Consider the following 23104-nt stretch of genomic DNA (forward strand, 5'->3'; position numbering starts at 1 on the left):
GCAAGTGTTAATATTGACAAGCATATCTTATAATTTGCAAATGCACATTAGGCTGAGATGGTGCATTGGTTTTTAATGTTTAATGCACGTAGTTTAGATGGCATGCATTAATCATATTCCTGTTGCCTTTTTTTATGTTAATGGAAGAAACAAGCTCTTTTTTATTTAAAAAAAGGGTTAGACATTTTTTTAAGATGCATTATATATCAGCAGCTAATGAAGAGGAAATAATGATGACTCTGCACTGTAATATGTATTAGAACACTAATTAGACCATAGCAGAACTGCTTGCGGATGTCTTTTAAACACCTGCATGGTAATTTTCAGCCCTGTGTGTTCCTCCATTTAACAATGCAAGCATGATGAGAAGATGGAAACGTACATATCAGCCTTCATTTTTGTCTTTTGTTTATCCAGATTTACATATGTTCAAGCAAAGGATATCGTGGCTGGCCACTGAATAGCCCTTTTCATGGGCTGGGCTTTCTCTTGCCCATTGCAGGTGTAGGGAAAAGTGTCAGGTATGTTGCTTTCTAACTTCTTTGTGACTGTACTAAGGCGTTGTGGTTTCAGGGCAAGAATTCCCAGTTCTTTCCCAATGTTATCTTGCCTGTGTATTAGCCTGGAATGTTATGTATTGCATCTCTAACATTTGCTTATCGTTGGTTTAGTTTTGAGTGTGTTTTCGAGACCGTTAAAAGCTGTGCGTCTAGAAATAATGTTGGCCTTCATTTTTAAAGCTATGTTTTGAAGTCATCTTTTTTTACCATAATAAGAAACTATGAATATTTCTACTCTGTATCTTACTTGCTTTTGCATTTTTGTCCATTATGTAAATAATTGAATTATAAACATGAATTACAAATGTGGACCCTCAGCCTAATAGCCTACAATGAGAATCATAAAAAAATCTTTATTATAAAAGCAATTTCCATATTTCTGTGATGGTCCAAGGCTGCGTTTGTGGGCTTTGAACTTGCACTAGAAGAACCAGATATTGTCAATAACTTACTTGTTCATAAGAACATCGGGACAGCGAGTGCTTGCTTTGCGTTTTCATACAGAAAACATTTCTAAGCTGCTCCCATATTACAGTGCTCTGTGGTGAAAACTCCCGGGTTAGAACATTCATAGTTATGCACGTTTTGTACCATATAACTTTAAACTTCATGTGCATGGCGGTACCTTATGTCCCAGCTTAGGGATGTGGCCACAGGGGATTTTTTTACCTTTTCAGAATGAAGCCCACTCTCGGGAAATGTTTGTGTGGGACAACTTCGTTTGTTTAGGCTGGAGCACATTGGCTAAGGTTTGGAGGATCCCTGCCTTTCGAACAGCAGGACTGCATATATACACCAACCTAAGGCTTAGGGGGTCCTTTGTTAAAGGCTGTCGAATTTTGGTGGTTTTATTCCAAATTATGAACATTGTTTTCAAGTGATGATACAAAATCACTACAGAAAAACAAGGATGTGCAAGTATTTTAGTGGTCTTGGACTAATGTGTAAGAGCACTGTTTCAGTTTGTGATTATTTTTTTTAAGCTTCTGTAATAGATTAATGATACTGTAATATGTATTGTATATAATGCTTGTTCTCCCTCCTATATAACATATAGATTAGTATATATAATGCTAATGTAATAGATTAATAGATGAACACCACTCCCGGTGAAGTCTGGTTTGCTGGCTGTACAGCACTGGGCACTGCCGCAGTGCTTATAGCGATATGTAACAACGTGCTGCTGTACCAGTAGATCGAAGCATCTTCGTTATGTGGGGACCGGCGCACCAAGGGAAACACGACAGCACAGATGGCAAAAGGAATGCCAGGCTGAAAGGAAAACTGGTGGTTTTGGTGGAAGTGCCTATCATCCCCTTGCAGAATACAAAAGTAAACATTTTTAAAAATGAAAATGTGAATAAGAGATGTGGGGCAGGAACTTAATTACAGATTTTCCATAGTGAATACCAGAATTAAATGGTTTTGCCAGTTCTCTCTCACCCTGTTGTTAATCAGGAGGACTTTTGCTTCTAAAAGGTTCTGTTTTAAGGAATTGGCATTTTTCTGCCAAAATTGATAACTTGATAAAATCCTGTTTGCGTAGACCCACTAATGACTTTTCTATCTTTTGTGAATGGGAGAGATTATTCAGAATTACATGCTGCTTCTATGAGACTATCTGAGAAAGTGTTACTAGTAAGGTTGAATCTACAGAGTACTGTGCAAAATATGGAGTGATTTGTTTTGCAGTAGCCCACGAGGGTGAACATGATAAATTGTGCTGGGAAACACAAAGGAGGAGAAGGGGACTTGCCCAAAATCAGAAGCAGAAAGTAGACTTCCTAACTTAAGCATGCCTCCTAACTTACCCTGTATCCAAGCTGGCCATGGGTTGTAAAAAAGTCGTTTATATTCTATATGAAGATGTAAACCTTGGCTTCTGTACTTTGCAGCCTCTGTCCATGCTTGTGCTGCCCACGTTAGAGCCTGCCATACTGACAGGGACTCCTCGGCATTCCCCAAATACTGACTCTGCAGTGATTCAGCTTCTTTTTCTCTCTCAATTCTTTCCCAAGGCAATCCTTCCTGACCACAGCATTCACATGTTGTGTGATACGGAGCTATTTGCGCCCGAGAGCCTGAGCAGACCCCAAATGAGCATGCTAAAAGTGAGTAACTGTGATTCAAAGCTTTTTTATTTTTTTTTATCTTGACCATGAAAATTTTCAACTGATGCACTAAATTCTGAGATAGTTACACATTTAAATGCAGTATGACCACATTTCTCATAAAATAATGCATTTAAAATTAATAGGCAATATTTGCATTTTATAGGTGTGTCAGATATGTTTTCTCTATTTTGGTGTGCTCTGCAATTTTATATAGCCCCATTTCAGGTGGCCATTGTGAGCTACAAGTGTTTCCATCCTGTACGTAAGATCAGTTTTGCCTTACACACAGGGACACTGCTGCTTTATGTAACTTCTGCTCTGTACCCTAAATGTAGCAGTAAAGCTTGGGTAGCTTAATGCAGCACACACGGAGAGGATGCAGTTGGAAAGGAGAAGAGTTCCGGGGAAGTTCAGGGGCATGCACTGGTAGCATTTGAGACCCAGAATGGTGACAGATTGATGGCCTGCCCAAGGGGAGAGGGAAGAGGTGGATGCAAAGGGGTGCAAGGCAGCACCGGCTGCCATAAGCCAGCATGATGACCCGGTGTGCATTTGTTGAAGTGAGAGAGGGAAAAGAAGAATCTCTTTTCCTCTTCTTCCCCCCTCAGCGTGTGGTCTGGTCCGGACCATAGTCCTGTGCTATATGGCAGATGTATAGCAGGACACTTGGAGGCAGGCACATGGAATCTTTCAGGGTGCTTTGGGGCTGGGAGGGTGCTCCGGTGCTGGGTGACACAGCAAACCTCCGAGACTTTGTAGTGTCAAATATTATCGTGAACGGGTGGCCCAGGGATGGCAATAATGGAAGAAGATGCCTTTGGGTGGGAGGTGTACAGGCAGGAAGCAACAGAAATCTTACTCCAAGTGTAAGACAAGTGACTTACCTAGATACAGCAAGCAGCTAAAAAAAACAAATCCAAACCCCAAGCAATTTTGTTACGCTCATCATCAGGATAAGTAGTGGTCTCAGCACACCAGGTGCCTCAGCACCGTCAGTGCTTGTGGAGGCAACAGACCAAAGCATAAATGTGTTCGTGCAAGGGAATTGGGAGGCCAGAACCTGAGTCTTCCAAAGCCCCAGGTTGATGTTCTGCCTTGCTAAGCAAGCCTGCTGGCTTGGTGACGCCATCTGCATCTACCCACTGCCCCTGCGTAACGCCGGCGGTACCCCTGGGAGCAGCTGCTGTCAGACCTGAACTCGCCCTTCAGTGAAGCGCTGAACAGGTGCACCTAGGATTTCCGAGTAAGGCATGCTCATCTTTAAAATAATATTCTTCTGAGGTTAGGCACTTTCCTTCGCTTATGTGAGAAATCATCTCTCAGTACCACGAGGGGAAGTTGAGGGAGGGGAAGGCAGGCATCTCGGAACGGGACTTTTTAAGTCCCGCTACGTGCAGTTGTGCTGGGAAGCCTGAGGGGTTTTTGTCTCAGCTCTCAGCGTTGGGGTGTGTGTCACTGATGGGCCTGTGTGAGACCAGAGCTGTCCCCACCCCTGTCACCTTGTGGCTTCAGAAGTTGTGTTCCACCTCCAGAGGAGATGGGACCATGTGCTGTGTCGCCAGCATATGTGAGAGAAATGAACAGTCCAGACGAACTGAAATAATAACCCTCTGGAGGGTGTCCGCTCCTTCTGGGTTGGATCAGTCTCTCAGGGGGTCCTTCCCCACCGGCTCCCCAGTGCGTTTCAGGTGAAGATCCAAAGATCTTAGCTTCTATTGATATTTAATTGCTCATCTCTATCAGCAGGGTACTTTGCCATAAGCCATATCAATCCAGTCACAAAGGCAAACCAACTAACAATCACTTGAGTCCTTTATATATTGGCAGGCAAAGCAAGACCTCGCCTCTTCTCCATTCTGCATACATATCATTTTTCTGCACCCTTCAACACCAGGAATTCGATAGCCAAGACCAACATTTATGTCAGTAAACCCAGTGTGTAGATCTGCTCCTTTCCTGAATATTCAAACATGCGGCCACATCAGCACTGCTCATTTGGATGCTGACAAGGGTCATAATTTTATTCTTTATCTCCCACTTCACCTGCTTCTGAGTGCCGAAGTAAGGGAGGAAACAGCATACCGAGGAGCTCGGTGGTGTTGATGACAACCTTGCAATGCTGGACTGTTCATCAGGGTGTCATGGGAGGAGCAAGAAGCACAGCGGAGCGTCCCTGCCCTGCAGCCCTGGCTGGCCGATGGGCTGGTCGTGCCAGTGGTGGTGGGAGGGAGACGCGGCACAAAGCCGAAGGGCAGAATTTTCCATGCCAGGTAGGAAACTTTCAGCTTGGTCAAAAATAAGTTTGATTTCTGAAGATGAGAAAGGTTAAAATTGAGTTTAAATGTCTTGAACTCCCCTTAGGGCTGTGTTTTGTGAAAAGGACAGTGGGTTTTGTTCAGTTGCTTTCCACTTGCGCTGCATTTACATGCCTAAAAAGATTCAGCTGTCACAGCCCTGACAAGTGCTAAAAAGCTCTTGTTAAGGTCACCGATATCAGAGAAGTGTCTCTCGTACAACATCCCAGTGTATCGGGGCCACCGTCGCTGGGAACGGGGGCCAGTGTCAGACAGCATGTGCTACAGACAGGATTGTGACCCCGGGCTGTGCCGGCGCTTTTCTCACCGTTCCTCCCAAGGAGAGCTGTGCAGCGCTGCTCCAGCTAAGTGCAAAGAAAGCTCTAAACAAGCATGACCTTTAAATTCAGGCTGAAGCTAAAAGATCTGCTGCTAACTAAAAATCTGGGGTTGCTTTCATGTGTCTGAGCATTCAGGGAATAGATGTAGCTTAACATGCAAATGCACGGCTTCCTGCAGAACAGCGCTGCTTTTCAAGATCTCTCGTTTCATGCTGTTACCGTTCCATGCCCTGCTGTTCCTATGAAAAGAGCCTCTCTGAGGAAAAGATTCCCACAGTCAGAAATCCAACTGATGTGGTAAAAAAACCTCCAAACCCAACAACTTACTAATTTCTAAAACGCGTGGTGTCCGTCTGCAGCCTGGCAATCAGCAGCATCTCTGCATTCAGAAAACAGCCACCCGCTCCTTCAGTTTTCTGTCTATATACTTTATATATTTTTCCTCATCTCTGTAAGTAGATCCTGAAGTCAGGAGCCTGGGGTCCTGTCCTGCTGTAGCTGTGCAGGGAAGATTTTTCCTCTGCAAACGCAATGCTCTGATGCCTTTTGGCATGTTCGTTCGTGCATCTTTTCTGTGTACAAGTTACTGTGCTCAAGTAACGTGGGTGTTCTGTCCGTACGGAGAAATAGATGTCCAAGCACTTTGTTCTTCTCACGAAGGAGAGATGCCTGTAGAGCCCGTGTGCTGCAGCTGTCTGCCAGGTCCTTCCCTGGCCGTTCCAGGGGTGACATGCCACCAGCACAGTCCACTTGTAGTAATGTTTATTTGGAACTTCAAATATCTTCCTTGAGCCACCTGGGCATCATCATCTTCTGTCTTTAAAACAAAGTATGATGCATTATTGATGGGTGAAATACAGAAAGTGTTTGATGTTTCTCTAATACCTTTCATTTTTATTCTCTTCTAATTTCAAATGTTTTCCATTCTGTGCCACTACCATATAACACAACATTTTAAGCATATTGTTCCTCACAGTGTCTGCTTATATTTTTAAGCTTGTCGGGTTATTTTGACAACAAGAGACATCATAAATTATGTAAGCAATTTCTCTCCTTACAAGCTGGTCCCAGACCTGTGCTGCCCCGATAAGAGCAGCGAGACAGGAGCTGCTTTAGTAACAGCAGGACTCGTGTGATTGCACTTCAGCTGCACTGTGACCAGAGAATACAGCACATGGCACGTTGGAAATTAATTGAAACTACATAGAATGGGGGGGGGGGGGACGGGGACGACACCAGATCCAAGCCTGGCTGTGGTCTGAGACTCCTCTGTGGTTTGGGAAGTGTGGTTTGTGGCGATTTAGTCTTGAATGTGACTGTGCCGTGGGCTGTGTGTAACAGAACCTAGTTAGCACGTTATCCAGGTCTAGAAGTTGCGTTAGCTTCATCTCCAAAAGCTGGGCTTTCATCCCAGATGTGCAGCCAGGAGTTCAGGTAGGTGCAAGGGAGGGTTCTAATCTACGAGACTTCAAGAAAATCAGATACTGAGTTAAAACTGCTTGGGCAAGGGAGGGACCTGAACCTGTCCCACACTTTCTAGCACATACTCAGTTAAGTAGGAAAATGGCCACAAGCATCATCATCTCAATTCTTGCTTGAACCCAAAGAGGAGCAAGAGTCCTGCAATTTCCTGGAAGGAGAGGGAGGTGCTGGGAAGCGATGCCCCGCTCCTCATCTCAGTACCTGGGCGTTTATTAGATTCCACCGTGATGTTCATATTCAGAGGTCAGCCTCCTGACCCTTCAGTCGTCCTTTCATATAAACAATTATTATGGACTAATTTGTAATCCTGAGGGCTGGCAGCAGTTATCTGGGACAGATGGCCTCTGCTGGGAAACCTCTGCCTCTTGATAGCTCCAAAACATGACATAAGTCTCATCTTTTCAAGAAAGCCTTTACCAGATGGGTCTAATTTAAAGCACGGCCTTTCACGTTTCTTCCTAGAGGATAGCTAATTAACGGCAGAACGGATGGCTCTGCTTCTCTGAGGGCAGGCAGAAGTGGGTGTTTGATATCGAAATGTTGATGGGTTTGGTTCCAGTGCATCAGTGAGGAGAGATGATGAACTCGTTAGAATAAATATTGATAAGCGTATTGAACTTCCCATTATTCTGAATTTACTAAAGCTGGCCAAAAAGAGGCCAGTTCTTGAGAAATGTGTTGTGAAAAAAGTGTCTTTCATTTCATTTTTATTATTGTTCTGCAATGACCAGCCCTAAATCAATTCGAATTCTTCCTCATCACTCCTATCAGTAGACGGCTGCAAAAATTTGCAGTCACAGCTGAGGATCTCAGAGAGCAGCTTAGAAGAAGTCAAACTAAAACTCCTGTCTTGCTTTCCGAGGGCTGCCTGCGTCAATCCCATTGTTTCTGGCAGTGACTTCCCAATCAATATTCAGCTTTGTCATCTGACGTTTAACCTTTAGCTGGGCTCCTCCTGGTCCTTGGTTTGCTGCCCGGAGGAGGCGTCAGCCCCGGGCTGCGGCGGGATGCTTTATTCTCTTCTCCTCTTCTGCATCAAAATGGCTCCGAGAGATTCTTTTCCTTCAGGCAGGAAACCCTGAAAACTCTGGATCGGTTCAATTAGATTCATTACGTACTGTGCTGATTGCCAGCCTTGTCTCTCTTCTGTTACATGAGCTACAAAAATATCTCTTCTCCTCCCCTCCCCAAGCAAACTAAAAATGGCCTGGTTTTATAGTTTTTTTACAAGTGTGTCTACATCGTAGAAATGAGTTCTAGCTTATCTTGTGTTATGTAAATATTTCTGTGCTTCTAGAATAAAGTTTTTTTTTCCCCTTTGATCCCACTTTCTTGTAGTTAGTTTAACCTTCAGAAAGACTCCAAAGAGATTCATGGAGTTTGCCAGTGGCATTATTCCTGAGGAAAATTGGAGAGAGAAAAGAAAACTCGGAATTACCGATATAAACAGCTCATTTAGAAATGGATGGCTAACTGAAGGAAAAGGTTGTCTTTTGGTGTCTTTTAAAGCAAATTTTTGCTTAAAATAGCTGAGGCCAAATGTAAAAATAGCATTTGTTGTGTTTGCATAGTGTTACATGACAAAAGCGATGCTTTCCCTGGGAGGTGGCTGTGCCCCATCCCCATGCTGTGGGCAGGATCTCCAGACCCCGTCCCCTGGCTGTGCTGGAGGGTCGGGGCACGCCTGGCGCGGGTGCTGCAGGGTGGCCCCACGGCTTTCCCCCAGCACGCACACGCCGAGCGCTGGGGACCAGCACCAGTGTCTGACACGAGCCCTCCAGCTGTAGCTGTTGACCGGTGCCAACGGAGAAAACAGTTTGAGTCTGGCTTTAGATGATTTTTCAACAAATGGATGTTCCTGGTGGGTTACCTTTTTTAAATTGTTAAGTATGCTTCTTTAGAAGAATGCTAAGAGGCGAAGCAGCTCAGGTGGGGAGGAGGCAGTGAGAGACCTTGGAGAGCTGCAGTCTTGGCTTATTTGGCTCATTAACCTCAATGCTGCTGGTGCGCTTTGCCTGGAAGCACTGGAACGGGTCTGGAATTGGTGTGTGCTGGTGCCAGTGGTGGGGCAGAGCCCTTTACAGGGACACGGCTCAGGGGTGGGCTTGGCAGTGCTGGGTTAACAGTTGGACTCAGCGATCTTAAAGGTCTTCTCTAACCTAAAAGATGCTATGATTCTGTAGGAGCGTACGCATGTGATGGAAAAGCCGTAGGTATGGCTGGGATGGGCACGTCGGGCTCCTGGGGCTGGGTGGTGAAGCCAGCTGGGGGCTGTGGCTGAACTGTGCCCGTTCTCGTACCAGCTGCTGCGACGGCGAGGCCGGAGCTGGGTCATGGCCGTGGGGGCAAGAAGGGCTCAGGGCTGAAGGGGACGAGCGTGCCCATCACGCAGTCACAGGTGCCGATGTGGCCTCGCTGTGTCCCCTGCTACGCCCCACGGGAGCAGTGGCGGGGTCCCTTGGGGGGCTCCGCGCTGGCCCAGGCTGTGCCCTGGCTCGCGCTCTGCACGGGGTCACCCCCCAGCTGCGGGCGCTGGGGTCCCACTGCCACCCCTCTGCAGGGGCTGTGTGGCACACGGGACCTCGCCCCGCTCCGGCACCTCTTTAATGAAATGATTCCGGTGGTGTCGGGTACTGCTGGGTTAAACCCTGGCCCAAGTCTGAAACGACCATCCATCATCAAAGGTCTTTAGTGATGGTGGTCAACCTTGTGAATATGAACGAGTGCAAAATACTCTAAAATTGTGCTTTGGTTGATAGGCAAGGATTAATATTCATTGTAAATGAAAGAGATATTTTGCATAGTTCACGAATGAGAAGAATGCAAAAAATTAAAAAGATTTTACTGGAATTATTTTATCCTTCCATACCTTTGTGATGGGAGGTTTAGCCGATTGCTTTCGGCTGTGCTGGCAGGGGGGGCGAACAGTCTTTACAAAAGAAAATTTTAGGACAATTTCAAACTCCCACAAGAAAAGTTTGGTTTTAGTCTTCACCTATTTCACAGAGTTTTACAATTAGGACCAAAGCACCACTACTAATGGCAGGAAAAGAAGCAAGCAGCCTGTAGTTAAAAAAATGTTTAATTAACAGTTAAAAATGATTATACAGAAAATATAATAGTAAAGACTGCTATTTGGCAGTATTTTGGGCAGAAAGAATGATAGCAGAAGGTCTGGCTGAACTCATGCTTCTGTGCCAGCGACTGGGACTATTAGCACAATTTCCTATCTGGAGAGGATGCATACGTGGGATTTATATAGATCTTGTATACATGTTTGTATGGATATTTATCAGGTCAGCTGCCAGTATCTCACTGAAAAAAGAGAGCATATATTTTAAAAAGTAAACATGACTTAAAGTCATGGATATGAAGGCAAGGATGCAAAGCAGCACTCTGAGTGTCTGCCTGAAGCCTTCTGGTAACTCTTAGGAAACATGGTCAGAAGTAAAACTTGGCTGAGCTTTGCTCTGCCTGGGCTCTCTCCTTGTTTGGAAGGGCTGATCGATCAGTCAGCGTCTGCTGAAATTGGGGTAAGGGTTTCATTAGCCTTGGATCAGGCCCTCAGCACTGGATAGTCTGGTTGCCTGAAAATAGGCAATTAATGGTGCTTTATTTTTCATGTTTCCAAGGCAACACAACCCCCCAAGACATTGTTTTCCGGTACATGAGCAGAAGCTTTTGGATGCTGCAGAAGAGTTCCCCTCTGTCTCATATGAAGCTGCTGTAAAGGTACCAAAGCCATATTTTCTGTCATTATAGTCGATTTACATCCTGTATCCAAAAAGTAATGACGATCAGATGCAGCTGATGAAATGATCTCACTGCAGACGAACTCATTCAATCAGCCGAGAGCTCTGTTGTTCAGATAGATAATTAGTGTTGTGACAAGTGTAACTTTAAATGCCTCAGTTTGGTGGCAATGTTAGAAAGTGTGACAAAAATTGATTTGTCTGCTTTAACCATGGCCCTCCTTGGATTGCTAATGAGAGAAATTCTTGTTAAATACATAGACTTGTTTACAGGTCCTCAGTTCGGAAAAATTATTTATTATTTGTATCATAAAGGGCATGAAAGAGAGGGCTTTCCCTTATTTTCTCTGATTAATTTCTTTTTATGTCTTTAGCTGATGTAACAGGTCATTGCTTGTGTTCCAGCATAAAATGGAAAGATCCTCCAAAACGAACTTACTGGGGAGAGCAATCCCGATGAATGGCTTTCCTGTCAGTATTCCTGCTAAATTAACGGGCACGGAGAGCGTGTGTAGGTGCTCAAACCTCAGGGGAACGTTTGCAGCACCTTCCCTTGAGGCGACCCCCCCCCCCCAAAAAAAAAAAAATAAAATAAATCCACACTTCTATTTCGGGCTGCAGAGCAGAGTTCAGAGCGCCTGGCAGTCCCGAGGTGGGCTCGGAGGGGCTGCCTGGGTGTGTTGGAGCTCTGCGGCTGGTGGGAAGGCCCCCGCGTCCCGGGGCAGGAGGATGCTGTGGTAGTGCTCAGGGAGTTGCTCCGGAGTGCAGCGGCCAGTCACCTTCGTTCAAAGGCAGCATTTTAATGTTTGCGGTTTTATTGATGGCCAGGTCGTTTGGTAGCAGGTTCTAGGTCCCACCTTTGACCCAAGAGCGCGCAACCCCTCCGTGTGTGCTGCTGGAGGATCCCAGTCCTGCACCCGCAGCTGGCGGTGGAGGGGGAGCAGTGACTCTGCCCCTTCTCCTCTTGCAGCTGGGTCACTGCATCCCGGGGAGCGCGGGATTTGGGAGACTGGAGGCTGAGTGGGCAGCAAGGAGATGGTGTCTCTCAAAAGTTGCTCTTTTCTAGTGGGTAGTTCTGGGATGTCCCCCTGTCTTAGAAGTTGCTTTTAGTTTAAATTATTATGGGATGAATTAATTAATATCTTGAAGTTGCATCCTTTCTATCAGCTCCTAACGGGATGCTTTTGATTCTTCTTTTTTCAGGATTTGCCAATGCCTTGATGTTCTCCCACCCAAAGGGAATTAATTGCCAAGATGGAATGAAGAGCACAGCACAGAGAGCAGGCATGGTCCAGATCTCACAGGACTAATTATGCTTTTAAAGGGTAAGAAAATAAACTTGGGTACATTGGGAAGAAAGTGTCTTAGTAATGCTACATAGAGTTACTGGCATGTCTCCTGTATTTGTGCATTAAAAAAAAAAACCAACAAAAACCAAAACGACTTTCAAAGCTATTTCTTGACCTCAAAAAATCAGCAAGGAGCTCAAGAAAAGAAATTTTAATACTGAATGGGTTTATCAAGGATTCTTGACCCTTAACAATGGGGAAAAAACAAAGGAAAGATGCACATGAGGGTCTTGTGAAATTCTAATACTAAAACATTCTCATGCACAAACAAGTCTCAAAACAGAGTTTGAAACCAAAGCAAATGAAGAGCATGGCACGAATTACAGTCAGTGCCCTCAGACACTGCGACATGGCAGGTGAAGCGGATGGAGAGGACCCATGGAAGGGAAGGCCAATGTTTGTTCATCGAAACATCAGACTGTTGGGAAGGGGAACTTTCTGATGCACCTCACGAGAGGCAGGACAGAGCCAGAGGACTGGCAACATGCAGCCATTGTCAGCAAGAGGAAAACATCAAAACAGACTCAAAATTGGTGACAGGCTAGGGTTATTTTTAGACTGACACTTTCTGTATTTGCGGGAAGTGTACTTACGCACAGACATACAGGCGTAGTCCCAGGATAACTCCCAGCCATAGCTGTATTCCCCTGGCAAAGGTGAGATGCCCTCAGCTACTCGGGTGGCACCCACCGCGCTGGCCGCGGATGCTGGAAGTGTGCGGTGGCAGGGCAGGTCCCTGCTGGGATTGTCTGCACCTTGCACCCTGCGGCCAGCGTTCTGGTGTGGCAGTGACCGGTCCCACCGATGCCGACGAGGTGTCCGCATCCTTGGCTGGCCTTGGAAAGGGCTAACGAGTCGAAGGTGGGACACTGATAGCACCTTGGAGAAGGAGGAGGGTGCTGGCAGCCTGCGCTCGCTAAGGCTGTTGAAATAGGTGTTCAGCTTGGAAAAAGACAAACGTCTTCCCTTTCTGTAGGCTGTACGTCCCTCTTCCTGGTGAGACCCGAGCCGTACGCACGCCGGGGAGGCAGCTACAACCTGTGAGAAGCCTTCGCAGAAAAGCTCTTTCCTAAGAGGGTAAGACTGATAGCTAAAGATACAGTTAAGAGGTGCACCATCCTCCCCCACGTCATGTTGCGGCTTGTGCTATGTGTGCATCAGATCTGACAAAAAGTAGTGCCTCTTTTTATCCAGCAGGCTTGACAGAACAACAATAACGGACATTCAGTTATATCTCTGCTAAACATATCCTTTTTTATTGCTTTTCACGAGTTCAAAGCATTAGCATAAAACAATCGAGCAGGTTGTTTTCCCTAAGAGAGCGAGTGCCTGTTTACAAACTCATTTTATTTTCACAATATTCCATTGTTATTTATTTCAGACAGAAAGCTGTCAGATTAATGCACTCCCTCACGCAGGACAGCTTGCTTTATTGCCTGTTATTAAGACATAACATATATAACCTGACAGGCACTGCCCACGTCTGCATTCCACCACTGAAAGGCAAATTAAGTAGAAAATGGAGATCTCCAGTATTTCTTAGGGCTAAAGTGATATTAGTTTTTAACTCATTTTGTATTCATGGAGGATCCTGTATGTTTGCAACATATTCAACAGAGTAAACCGTCCAAGGAAAAAGGTTGTGTGTTTGTTTTGTTTTTGTTTTTTTTTTAATTCTTATAACCAGTTACCTCTGAGAAATTCAAACTTCAGAAGCACAGCAGGAATCATCAAGACCCCTCATACAGATTTGTCAGGAAAGAATGAAAACCCCACACTACTCAGGTGGCAGCAGAAACCCTTTAGAACACGGATCTTGGGGGCAGAGCAGTGCAGCGTTACACCTGTCCCTAAACTAACCCCAAAACCAGCCCTCACCCTCCAGACTTCCAAATCCCACACCACAGCACTCCCGTATCGCCTTCCAGCGAATGCTGTTCCAGGTTCCAGAGGCGGCACACACAGTTGCAAACATTTTTTTTTCAAGTTGTATCAAATTCCTTTTCCCTTGGCGTGCGGACCCAGCCGGTGGCAGGACTCACGTCGCCTTTCTCCTTTGCACAGTGACAGTTTGAATTAAGTGTCCAAAAAGCCCCACTGAGTCGCACCGACAGCTCCCAGAGAAGCCCCCTGGACGCTCCCATGGGACAATGCCTACCTGCCGTGGGGAGCCGGGCCGAGGTGCTCGCCTTCCCCGCTCCCGCCTGCCCCTCCTCTGCCTCTGCCCAGCTTTTGGCTTTGCTCTGGCAGCCTTCAGCGTTACGGAATAGCTTGGAGGAATACAGCTGGTTTTGGATAGGGTATTGAAAATATAGTATACAATAGTGTTTTCCTAAAAACGATGACTAAAGCCTACTATTCTTACTGGATTTTAAATAACAGCAATTGTAAGTGATAAAAGCGCTGCCTATTTTTGGTGCAAGTACAGGTGAAGGTAGAATGGCAGAAATACTTTCCCCCCCATCCACAGTTCCCGTCACACAACTAATGTTATTCAAGTTTTTCATTATCACTGATTTTGTTCTTTCTTGTTGTTTTTTTTTCTCCCCAGGACTGAACTGCTAACCACAGGAGCTGCTCCGGAAAAGCCTGCAGGAGGTGGGCTGGCTCAGGGACCCCTCACCCTCCCCAGTACTGGCTCTTCACGTTTTCTTCCTACGCTTTCCCAACAGCAACTTACTTTTTTCGAACTCTTCCTGGAGAATCAGGTCAGTTTTATTACCCCAAACACACACTAATACTGAGATGAGGAACAAACAGAAGAACATTTAAAGGAAGGTGAATCTGAGCACTGGGGGAAACAGAGCAGGTGCCACCTACAACTATCTGAAAGGGAAAACCTGATTTACTCAAGGAAAACTGTAAGCGTGTTGGGATTACTGTTAACCCTTACTGCAGCACCATTACATAGGTAGAAGCCATGCTTTAAAAACTTAAAATACATAGTTCTGATTTGCTTGTGTTTGCAGGGAGAAGGGTTTAGTGCTGGAAAGCTGCAGCGTGTAAGGAACAGGCAATTTGCAGGGGAAAACAGGCCATGAAATTTAATGCTAAGTGGCGATATACTAAATAAATTATTATAAAGAAGTAACTCTTCTTCAATATAATTACACGATTTATTTATTTATTTTAAATTTCAGAGGAGAGGAAACAGCCTAATTATAGACAGATGGGGAAAGGCACATGGCTTTTTGTCCATCGTGCTGCAAACCTGTGGGCAGAGGTAGAGCTCGGAAGCTCAAGCACAACTGTGGGTCCCTGCCCCACGCATGTTGACTCCTCTGGGGCAAAACCAGGACGTATTTATGTCCTTACTCCTCTCTTCCCTCCTGCCCTGCTATCTGTAGAAGCAGGCCTGGTATATAGGTTGGGATTTTATTCTTTTGGCAGCAAAGCTACTGCAAAGGAAACATCTACCTACCCTGCCAAGAAGTGCCAGTCAGCAGAAGCCTCTTGAAGGTGCAGGAAATCCTCATATGTGCAAATATAAAATATGAAGAAGCAATAATACTTTGAAATATTCTAGTATCCCTCAATGTAATAAATATTTTATTAGAGTAATAGAAAAAGATGCATACAGATAACCATAGGATACACACACAACTGAAAGTTTAAGGATAAATTTCAAACTTTTCAATATGAAACAAGGTACTCTGTACATATCTCATGGAGATATATAACTAGAAATTAAATAATACAATGTAATCGCATGAAAATGGCAATACAGGAACATGAACTAGAATTCTGTGAAACAAGAATAGAAAGAGTCACCCTTTGTTGCATGAAACATAACTATATACTTACTAGTAACACCTGTTTCTCCATCTCCCCCCCGCCCCCCCCCCCCCATTTGCAGTGTCTGAAAACATCACTGGTTAGCCACATTGAAAAGCAACTAGCCATTTATAACTATATATGTACAGTATATACAGATCTTGCTTACTTCAACAGTTAGCACGTATTTCCATCTGGATGTGATACTAATAAGGTATTTTGATATTTGAATGCATATCAAGGTATTTTTTCTACAGTGCTACCTTAATTTCATTAATCCTGGTTCTCTCCCTTAATAGTTCTGTGTGTTGTAGTAATACTGTGAGATTAAAAAAGAAAAAAAAAATCTTTAAAAGGATATGCTTTATGTCACATGAACACTTGCTCTACCATGTATGTAGGTAGCTCTCTAAAAGGTGTCTAAAAGGCTGGATTGACTCAATTCACAATATAGAAGTCAAATGTACCAGGTTTAATGTATCTTTAATATATTGCTCTGACAGAAAGCATAGGTTTCTCTATAATAGCAAGCCCGAAGTGTCTTTGTGTAATTCTTATTATAACCTATAGTATTGCCATAAACTTACCAGAATCATATGACAGTAATGGGGTACACTGGAGTGACAGACCAGGTGAAATAGTTTTGAATTGGCTGAAAAGCAGCAGGAAGGAGAGTTAACACTGAATTAAAGGTGAGTTTACAGTGTGCAGTGCGGCAGACAAAAGGGCGAGTTAATTTGGGGCTGCATATTTGGAAGCACCACATCACCAGGTCAGGAGGGGGTAGTAGTCCCTTTTCATAAGGCCGTGGTGCAACTGCATTTCAATAATGCTTACAACTGGGCCCTTTTTTAGTGAACCACACTGACAGGAGTTCAGAGAAGGGCAATAAAAATGATGGTGGGAGAATCTGGTTATGAATAAAGAACGTGGTTAAGAAATATAAGGTGGGGATATAAGGAAATTAACTTCAAAATCTATTGATGGAGAGGAAGGTTAGGTACTTGAAAAGGTACGTAAACCTAGGCTGCGATAAAACAGAGAGCCTTCTTTGAGACACAGCTGTGAAATTATTTCTTAAGAGTAGCAGTGGAAGCTGTGCCTCTTGGACACCACAGTGTGGACTGTGCAAAACTAATGTCCATACTGTGACTTTTCTCCAGCTTTGATTTCTGGTTAGATTTAGAGTAACCTCTGTGAAGGGCATCAGAAAAACTGATCCAAAACTACTGGATTATGACATTGTTTAAAGAACGGCTGCTTGGCCAACATGTTATCGTCTGATTGAAATGCCATGTCTCCGATTTCATCCTGTATGTACAATGATGTTACCACAACAATGCAGAACATACCCCAGACACTTCAGTCTCACTGCAAAACTGGACTTTCTCACTGGACTAAGCTCTTCCTTGTAACTCTGATCCTAGTACCATTGCTCTCCCTCTTCCTTACATTGCATCTGAAGTATGTAGTATGTAAACTCCTTTGGTTCAAGTATTAAGGCATTTTAGATTCCTTTTTAAAGGATTTGCTAAACTTTACACGGTATTTTTACTTCAACCTACAGTGAAATACAAAGAATTTAAAAACACGTCAGGATAGAAGAAAAACATGCATTAACCACTGCAGTTTTTTTTTAAAAAAGCACTTTTCTGTAATAACCGATTCTATCTTTTTTTTTCCCCCAGCAAATGAGAATGTATCATCACAACACTGAATAAAGGGCCAAGGAAAATACTGTTGGTAAGAAGCTGGATACACTGAAGATATTAAAGGCTGATGGACCAGAACCTCTGGCATCCATACCTGTGACAAATGAAAAAGGTCAGGATTAAATGAAAGCATGAGTGTCTGCTGCGCCAAATTATTACCCTTCCTAGATGCTGAACAAAAATTACTATAAATTTTTATGTCTGAGAAGCAATGAAAACATACAAAAATAGAGTAAATATTTTAAAACTAGAGAACTGCCTTGCAAAATGCTGAAACGGTACAAATGGTCGTTCCTTTCAAGGCAATAATACAAAAAAAAAAAAAAAAAAAAAAAAGAGGAGAAAAAGTTAAAAAAAAAATCTCCTGTTTTTAATGCCAATTTACATGGTAATTTACCAGTTCAATAGAATGAAGTTTGTCGTGCATAACGGCATGAAAACTGTTAATTGCTTTTCCTTTTACTACCTTATTACCATACAACATACAAGTATTAATTCTTTTTTTCTCCCCATCAATAAAGACTCAACTCCTGCAAAGACAAGCTGTGACAACTGCCGGGTGTCAACTGCAAACTTAGTGATGATTCACCACACCAAGGCCGAGATGTGTATCCCTGTACCATGGTCAGTATAAAGGAGGTTCTAGTATGGGTTGGGGACCCTACGTAAGCACGTGACAAAATCATAGTGATTCAGCTTCAACTTACTAGCTAGTCTGGGAATCAGGATCTGATCGCTGCTAGTGCCATCTCCACCATCAGTTGTTGCTTTTACTTGTATAATGTAGTCTTCGTTAAACTGGAGCAAAAGTTCAGCTGTTGTCTTGTCCGTGTTCAGCACATTCATGGTGGTCTGACTGCTGGTCCTGTACAAAACCTGCAACACCAGTAAACAGCTGAAGAGTGTCATTTCTTCCACTAGGACCTGCCCTGCAATTTTTATTTGTGTTTCTCAGAAACAAGGTTTCAGTCTTTAAAAAGATGGGACAACAGAAAAAATCCGATTTTTGGTGAATATTCTAGGGCAGAATTTCATTTAAAGAAAGAAGGTAAAATCAATCAAGCTCTTTTATTCCACCTTTAATCTAATATGGCACAATGTATAATGATAACAGATGAATAATATATTCTGTTATCTTAACAATGTGTTGTTTGATAAATTACCCCACCGATTGGAATCTCTCGTTATCTAGATCAGCTTCTTATGCCAACATGTAGTTTGGGAAGTAAAGAACTAATCAACATTACAGACAATGTTGGAAGATATTCTGCAAGTGCTGAACGATTGTTCTGTCATGAAACTTAACTGCAATGGTGCCCTAGGTTTTAAGAACGGGAGCTACATCTGAACGCCAGAGCCCTCTGCTCAATACCATCGGACAAGAGAAGGGATTTAAGAGCAACATCAGGCTCTCTCCTGTGCTGAAGGCTTGATGAGCCCAACGGCTTCCCCAGCACCAGTGGCGAGGCTAGGCGCAGAGAGAGGTATGTCCTGGCAGAGTTTAAAAAAAACATGGATCCAATGCATTCACCTGGCAGAGTTCCAGAAATTTGACAAGCAGGGGAGTTTCCCACTGCAAATAACAGCAACTCCCCCAGAATAATGGCAATAATAATGAAATGGAAAAAAAAAAAAATGCAAAGCCATGGGAATTACACGCGCTGGTGCCCTGGAGACACGCTCCCCAATGCTCTTGGAGGGCTGCAGCCGCGTGGCTCGGGTCCACAGCACCTGCCCCAGGGCTCCTCGGCATCCAGCATCAGCTGTTGGCTCTTCCATTCCCGGCAAGCCGACTTTGTTAACCGTACTGCGCTTGCCTTCTGGGGCAAACCTGACCCCTAAGTGCTTTCCTTCCGTAAAATTAACCAGCTTTATCAAAGTTCTGCTTATCCTTGTGTACTTAACAATGTCTGCTCTTCACAGGGGAACCTGGAATTGTTGTGGGAGATGGGAGCGTACAGTCCGACACACCACACAGTATGCTTTCAGGGCAGCTCCCCTCTATGGAACTAGGTGGCTTATCCTACATCCACAGGTATTTCTTGCCAATACAACTCAGAACACGGCACAGTCAGACCTTCAGTGCGTATCTTTTATGCAGGAACATATCGTGTGGGATCCAGCTGTACGCAGCTCATCAGGAACACCCTCAGCTGTGCTCTTAAACACACTTCAGACATATGACATATTTAAATACTTGTACATTTGTGTGCCAATCAGATTTAGAGTAGCAATGTGATTTCTAACTTTAGATGTAGCAGTGTGACTTCTATCGAGACAATGAGCATGTCCTACAGTAGGTAAGAAGAAAAAGGTTAAAGAGTATCAGTTTGATATATGTGGTACTAATAAATACACCTGGCCAGCAAATGAAACCACCCATCGATTAAATCTTGGGTTGTTTGGTTTCTTTCAAAATGTTATACATTTGGGTTAGAGTTACACGTTTCTATACAGTAAGTGTTACATACATCTGGGTGAGAGCCCAAGAGCTGGCAGCGCAGCTCCCCAGCTGTGTTTGCATGAGGAGGACAAGGCGTTTAGTGTACCATTGATGGTAAAAGGACCATGGTTTATGAGACGTTGTCAGAATATGATTTAACATCTTTTGACAAAGGAGACACTACTGAAATGCTTTAGATGTGGTACTGTGCATCCTCTGAACTTGCTGCCTTGCAATTAAGACAGCAAAAAGCAAACTGTGGATTGTTTTCAGATACTTTTCTGGTCTGTTTTCACTTACCTTATACCCAATCACCTCGGACTCATTCTCCATAGCTCTTACTTCCTCCCAGCTGAGGATTACTCTAGAGTCAGTGACATTCCACACGACATTTCCTGGTGGTTGACTGGGTGCTTCAAATAAATAATAAAAGCACGACTTAAATCACTAATGCCAGTTAAATTAATTCTACAGTAAGAAATTCAGGTAACTGACTGTCACTACATGTCAGATGCAAAAGCAACTCAAATGCAGCCTTGTTGTTTGTACACTGCATGGCTCGGAGACTAAATTTGAAAAACAGAAGGAAGGAAAAATAGATGGCACGTAAATGGTATTTCTGAAGTTGCATTATCTGTTGATGGACCTTCATCAAATACAGCCAGGCACGAGCTGACGTCTTAGGACGTGGGTGGCCAATTAGAACAAACCTTAATGAAAGCAATGACGTTAACAATTTCTGGTTTTAGTATATTGCCAAGAATAAGCAAATAGTTTCTAATAGATTGTTTTTTAGATACAGCCTTAGTGAATATCCAAATCTATGTATGCTGATTTACTTTAACATCTCTGTAATGTAAAAATATTTGATGGGGTTTTTTTGTTGTTCTTTTAACTCGAATGGTGACTTTGAAATGCAGTTTGTACCCTTTCTGTATCTGCAGCTGGAACAACAGTGGGCTTTGGACAAGTAAATCATTGGGTGGTTTTGCTCCTTAACAATCTGAGACTGGTTTTTTTTTTTTCAAAAGGAGCTGTATGCTTTTAATATACCTTGAAACTGCCAAGGTTCCAGGGAAGGCGAAGGTATGTACAAACCTCTTAAGATGCCTCAAATTAGTTTCCCAGAAATGGGTCATGCAGTGACACAATCAATGATTAAAATCTTTTCTAAATGTGTTAAGGAAAACAATTTACTGCTGCTGTCACCTAGTGGAGGCAACTGCTGCTTAGGTGGACCATGCTATGCTTTGAAGCTGAAGGTTCCAGTACTGAACACTGACAGTGGTTTTAAGCACACGCACAGGAATGTTGATGTGGTTTTTTTCTCCTCTTATTTTTAAACTCTTTCATGCAGGTAGCTCCCTACCTTCTTTCCATGAGCAGTCAGATCAAACCCCACCTGATTATACTTCTTAAAGCAGACACAAAAATGTAGGAGCAAGACTTAAAAGAATTATTCTCGAGTCAAACAACCACTCACAGGTATTTCTTTGGCAGTGTTTGCCTGGTTGTATATACTAAATAGGATTTAACCTGATGCGCTAATAGCTACTTTTTGTAAATGTAAGAGATTATTTTACTCCTGAGAATTAAGTATTACAGCATATATGAATAGTTTTCACACTGAGATATTAAAGCTAAATTTCAAAAGAAATGAGTCATTCTTTTAAATCCACAAAATATTAATATGACATCTAAAAAAAGGAGTAATTATATACAAAAACTGTAAGCCTTTATCTATCAGTTGAGTTATAGAAGTGATTCAGCTCCAAATCACTTCAGATACCAAAACCTCCAGTAATCTTCCATGTTCAGAACTGCAAAACTTGATTTGTAATAGGTCAGATCCTGAACCGCCACATCACATAAGCACGTGTCCAGTGCTAAGTGTGCAAAGAGCTACACTGATTTCGCAGAGACATACTGGTACTTCTCTGAATTAGAACCAATGGACAGGACATTTGGTTGTATTTTAAGACGTTCAAGATATGAAATAATTGTAACAACTTGCCTTATTAAACTTATATAACTTCCCCAGTTATTCACCATTTTATATAGCAGTATTTTATAAAACAAAATTACACTTGTTATTTTGGTCTATGAACATGAATAGTTTAAAATATAAAGCAAAGATACTTTAATAGTCAAAGGCAAAGAATTTTCAGTCTTGAAATATACTGCCAACTGAACTTAAGTATTTGTATTTCTTGTTACAGCTAGTAGTTACTAAGAAGTCTCTTGTAGGTCATGTGGGTGAACGTAAATGCGATGTGCACAGAAATCCTTTGCAGTGAAAAGACACACCAATCAAAAATATTCGAGCTAAGGTAGAAATAGGGCTTGATTAAAATTTACACATTTGAATGAAAAATCAGTTTCTAGTGCAGCAGTACAGAGAATTATGTGCCTTGGTCAATTCAACTAGTAGTTAGCAAAATCCTTCAGATTGACTTTATGCTGTACTGCAGTGTTTTTGCTCTCTTTATTCACCAGCAAGACACATGGACATAATGCAATTCATTTTTCTTTTTATAGTTATTTGAAATAGCAGTGATCCTGACTAAGGCTCTGATGCAGATCCGGTTCAAATCAGTGGGATGAGGTCCTTGCCCAGTTCTCACTCACATCCCAAAGGCAGGTGGTCACTAGAACAGGACTGAAAAAATCACTGAGCTGGCCAGGCTGCCACAAGCTCTAGTCAGCAGCCAGTAGTCGCAAAGATGGTTAATTAGAGAAAACTATTTATCACGTCAGGTACAGGTTACAGACAGGGAGTTACTTCAGAGCAGTTGATGCACAGCAACTATGCATCCAAGTAGCTGAACTCCAGCAAATTTTATCCGAGTTGGTTCAGTAAGTGACGGTGACACTAATTTTTGCATACAATCATTTCTGATAAACTAGCTTATTTTGTAATATTGATGATGTGACTGCTTTTGGTAAAGGATGTTATCGACTATGCCAGGGAATCTGACCTTTCAGACAGATTTAATTGTACATTCTTGCAAGTGTGAAAGAAATACTTCAAGACTGATGACCCCGGTTCTGAGTTGTGTTACAATGCAAGAGCACACTAAAAATATTTCTGTTAGTAGAAAAATTAGTGTGGCCTTTGACAATCTGTTATCCAGCTTAATTTCTCCTTAATAGTAAAGTGGCCTCTTGTGCAATTTTTTCAAGAGAAAACAATGGACATGAAAGATTGTTTTGCATGAACTGTATGAGGATCACCGCACTTCAAAAGCCATGTTCTACAGAACTTACAAATACGTTATATAAC

General features: G+C 43.1%; 1 protein-coding gene and 1 long non-coding RNA gene across 5 annotated transcripts in view; one reads left to right on the top strand and one right to left on the bottom strand.

Annotated features, from left to right (window-relative positions):
* Positions 1–2576: 2576 nt before the first annotated feature.
* LOC119147511 lies at positions 2577–20907 on the top strand. 3 transcript variants are annotated; one of them, XR_005104057.1, is made up of 9 exons: positions 2577–2671; positions 10424–10523; positions 11747–11868; positions 12869–12969; positions 14444–14600; positions 17355–17490; positions 17900–17986; positions 18701–19413; positions 20853–20907. It is a non-coding gene; the product is annotated as an uncharacterized LOC119147511 (long non-coding RNA). The 3 variants fall into 3 exon arrangements; XR_005104056.1 differs by lacking the exon at positions 20853–20907 and having other exon boundaries at positions 18701–18862; positions 19302–20088; XR_005104055.1 differs by lacking the exon at positions 20853–20907 and having other exon boundaries at positions 18701–20088.
* Positions 15422–23104, bottom strand: part of LOC119147510 (contactin-3-like) — a 109362-nt gene continuing 101679 nt past the window's right edge. For both annotated transcript variants that reach the window (XM_037386646.1, XM_037386644.1), the window contains 3 exons: positions 20122–20234; positions 18086–18254; positions 15422–17472 (listed from right to left, as the gene is read on the bottom strand). In XM_037386646.1, the coding sequence (XP_037242543.1) occupies positions 17372–17472; positions 18086–18254; positions 20122–20234 (383 nt within the window). In that variant the 3' untranslated portion in view covers positions 15422–17371. The remainder of the gene's footprint in view (positions 17473–18085; positions 18255–20121; positions 20235–23104) is intronic.

The sequence above is a fragment of the Falco rusticolus genome, chromosome 4, assembly GCF_015220075.1.
Source record: "Falco rusticolus isolate bFalRus1 chromosome 4, bFalRus1.pri, whole genome shotgun sequence".
Classification (NCBI taxonomy): Eukaryota; Metazoa; Chordata; class Aves; order Falconiformes; family Falconidae; genus Falco; species Falco rusticolus.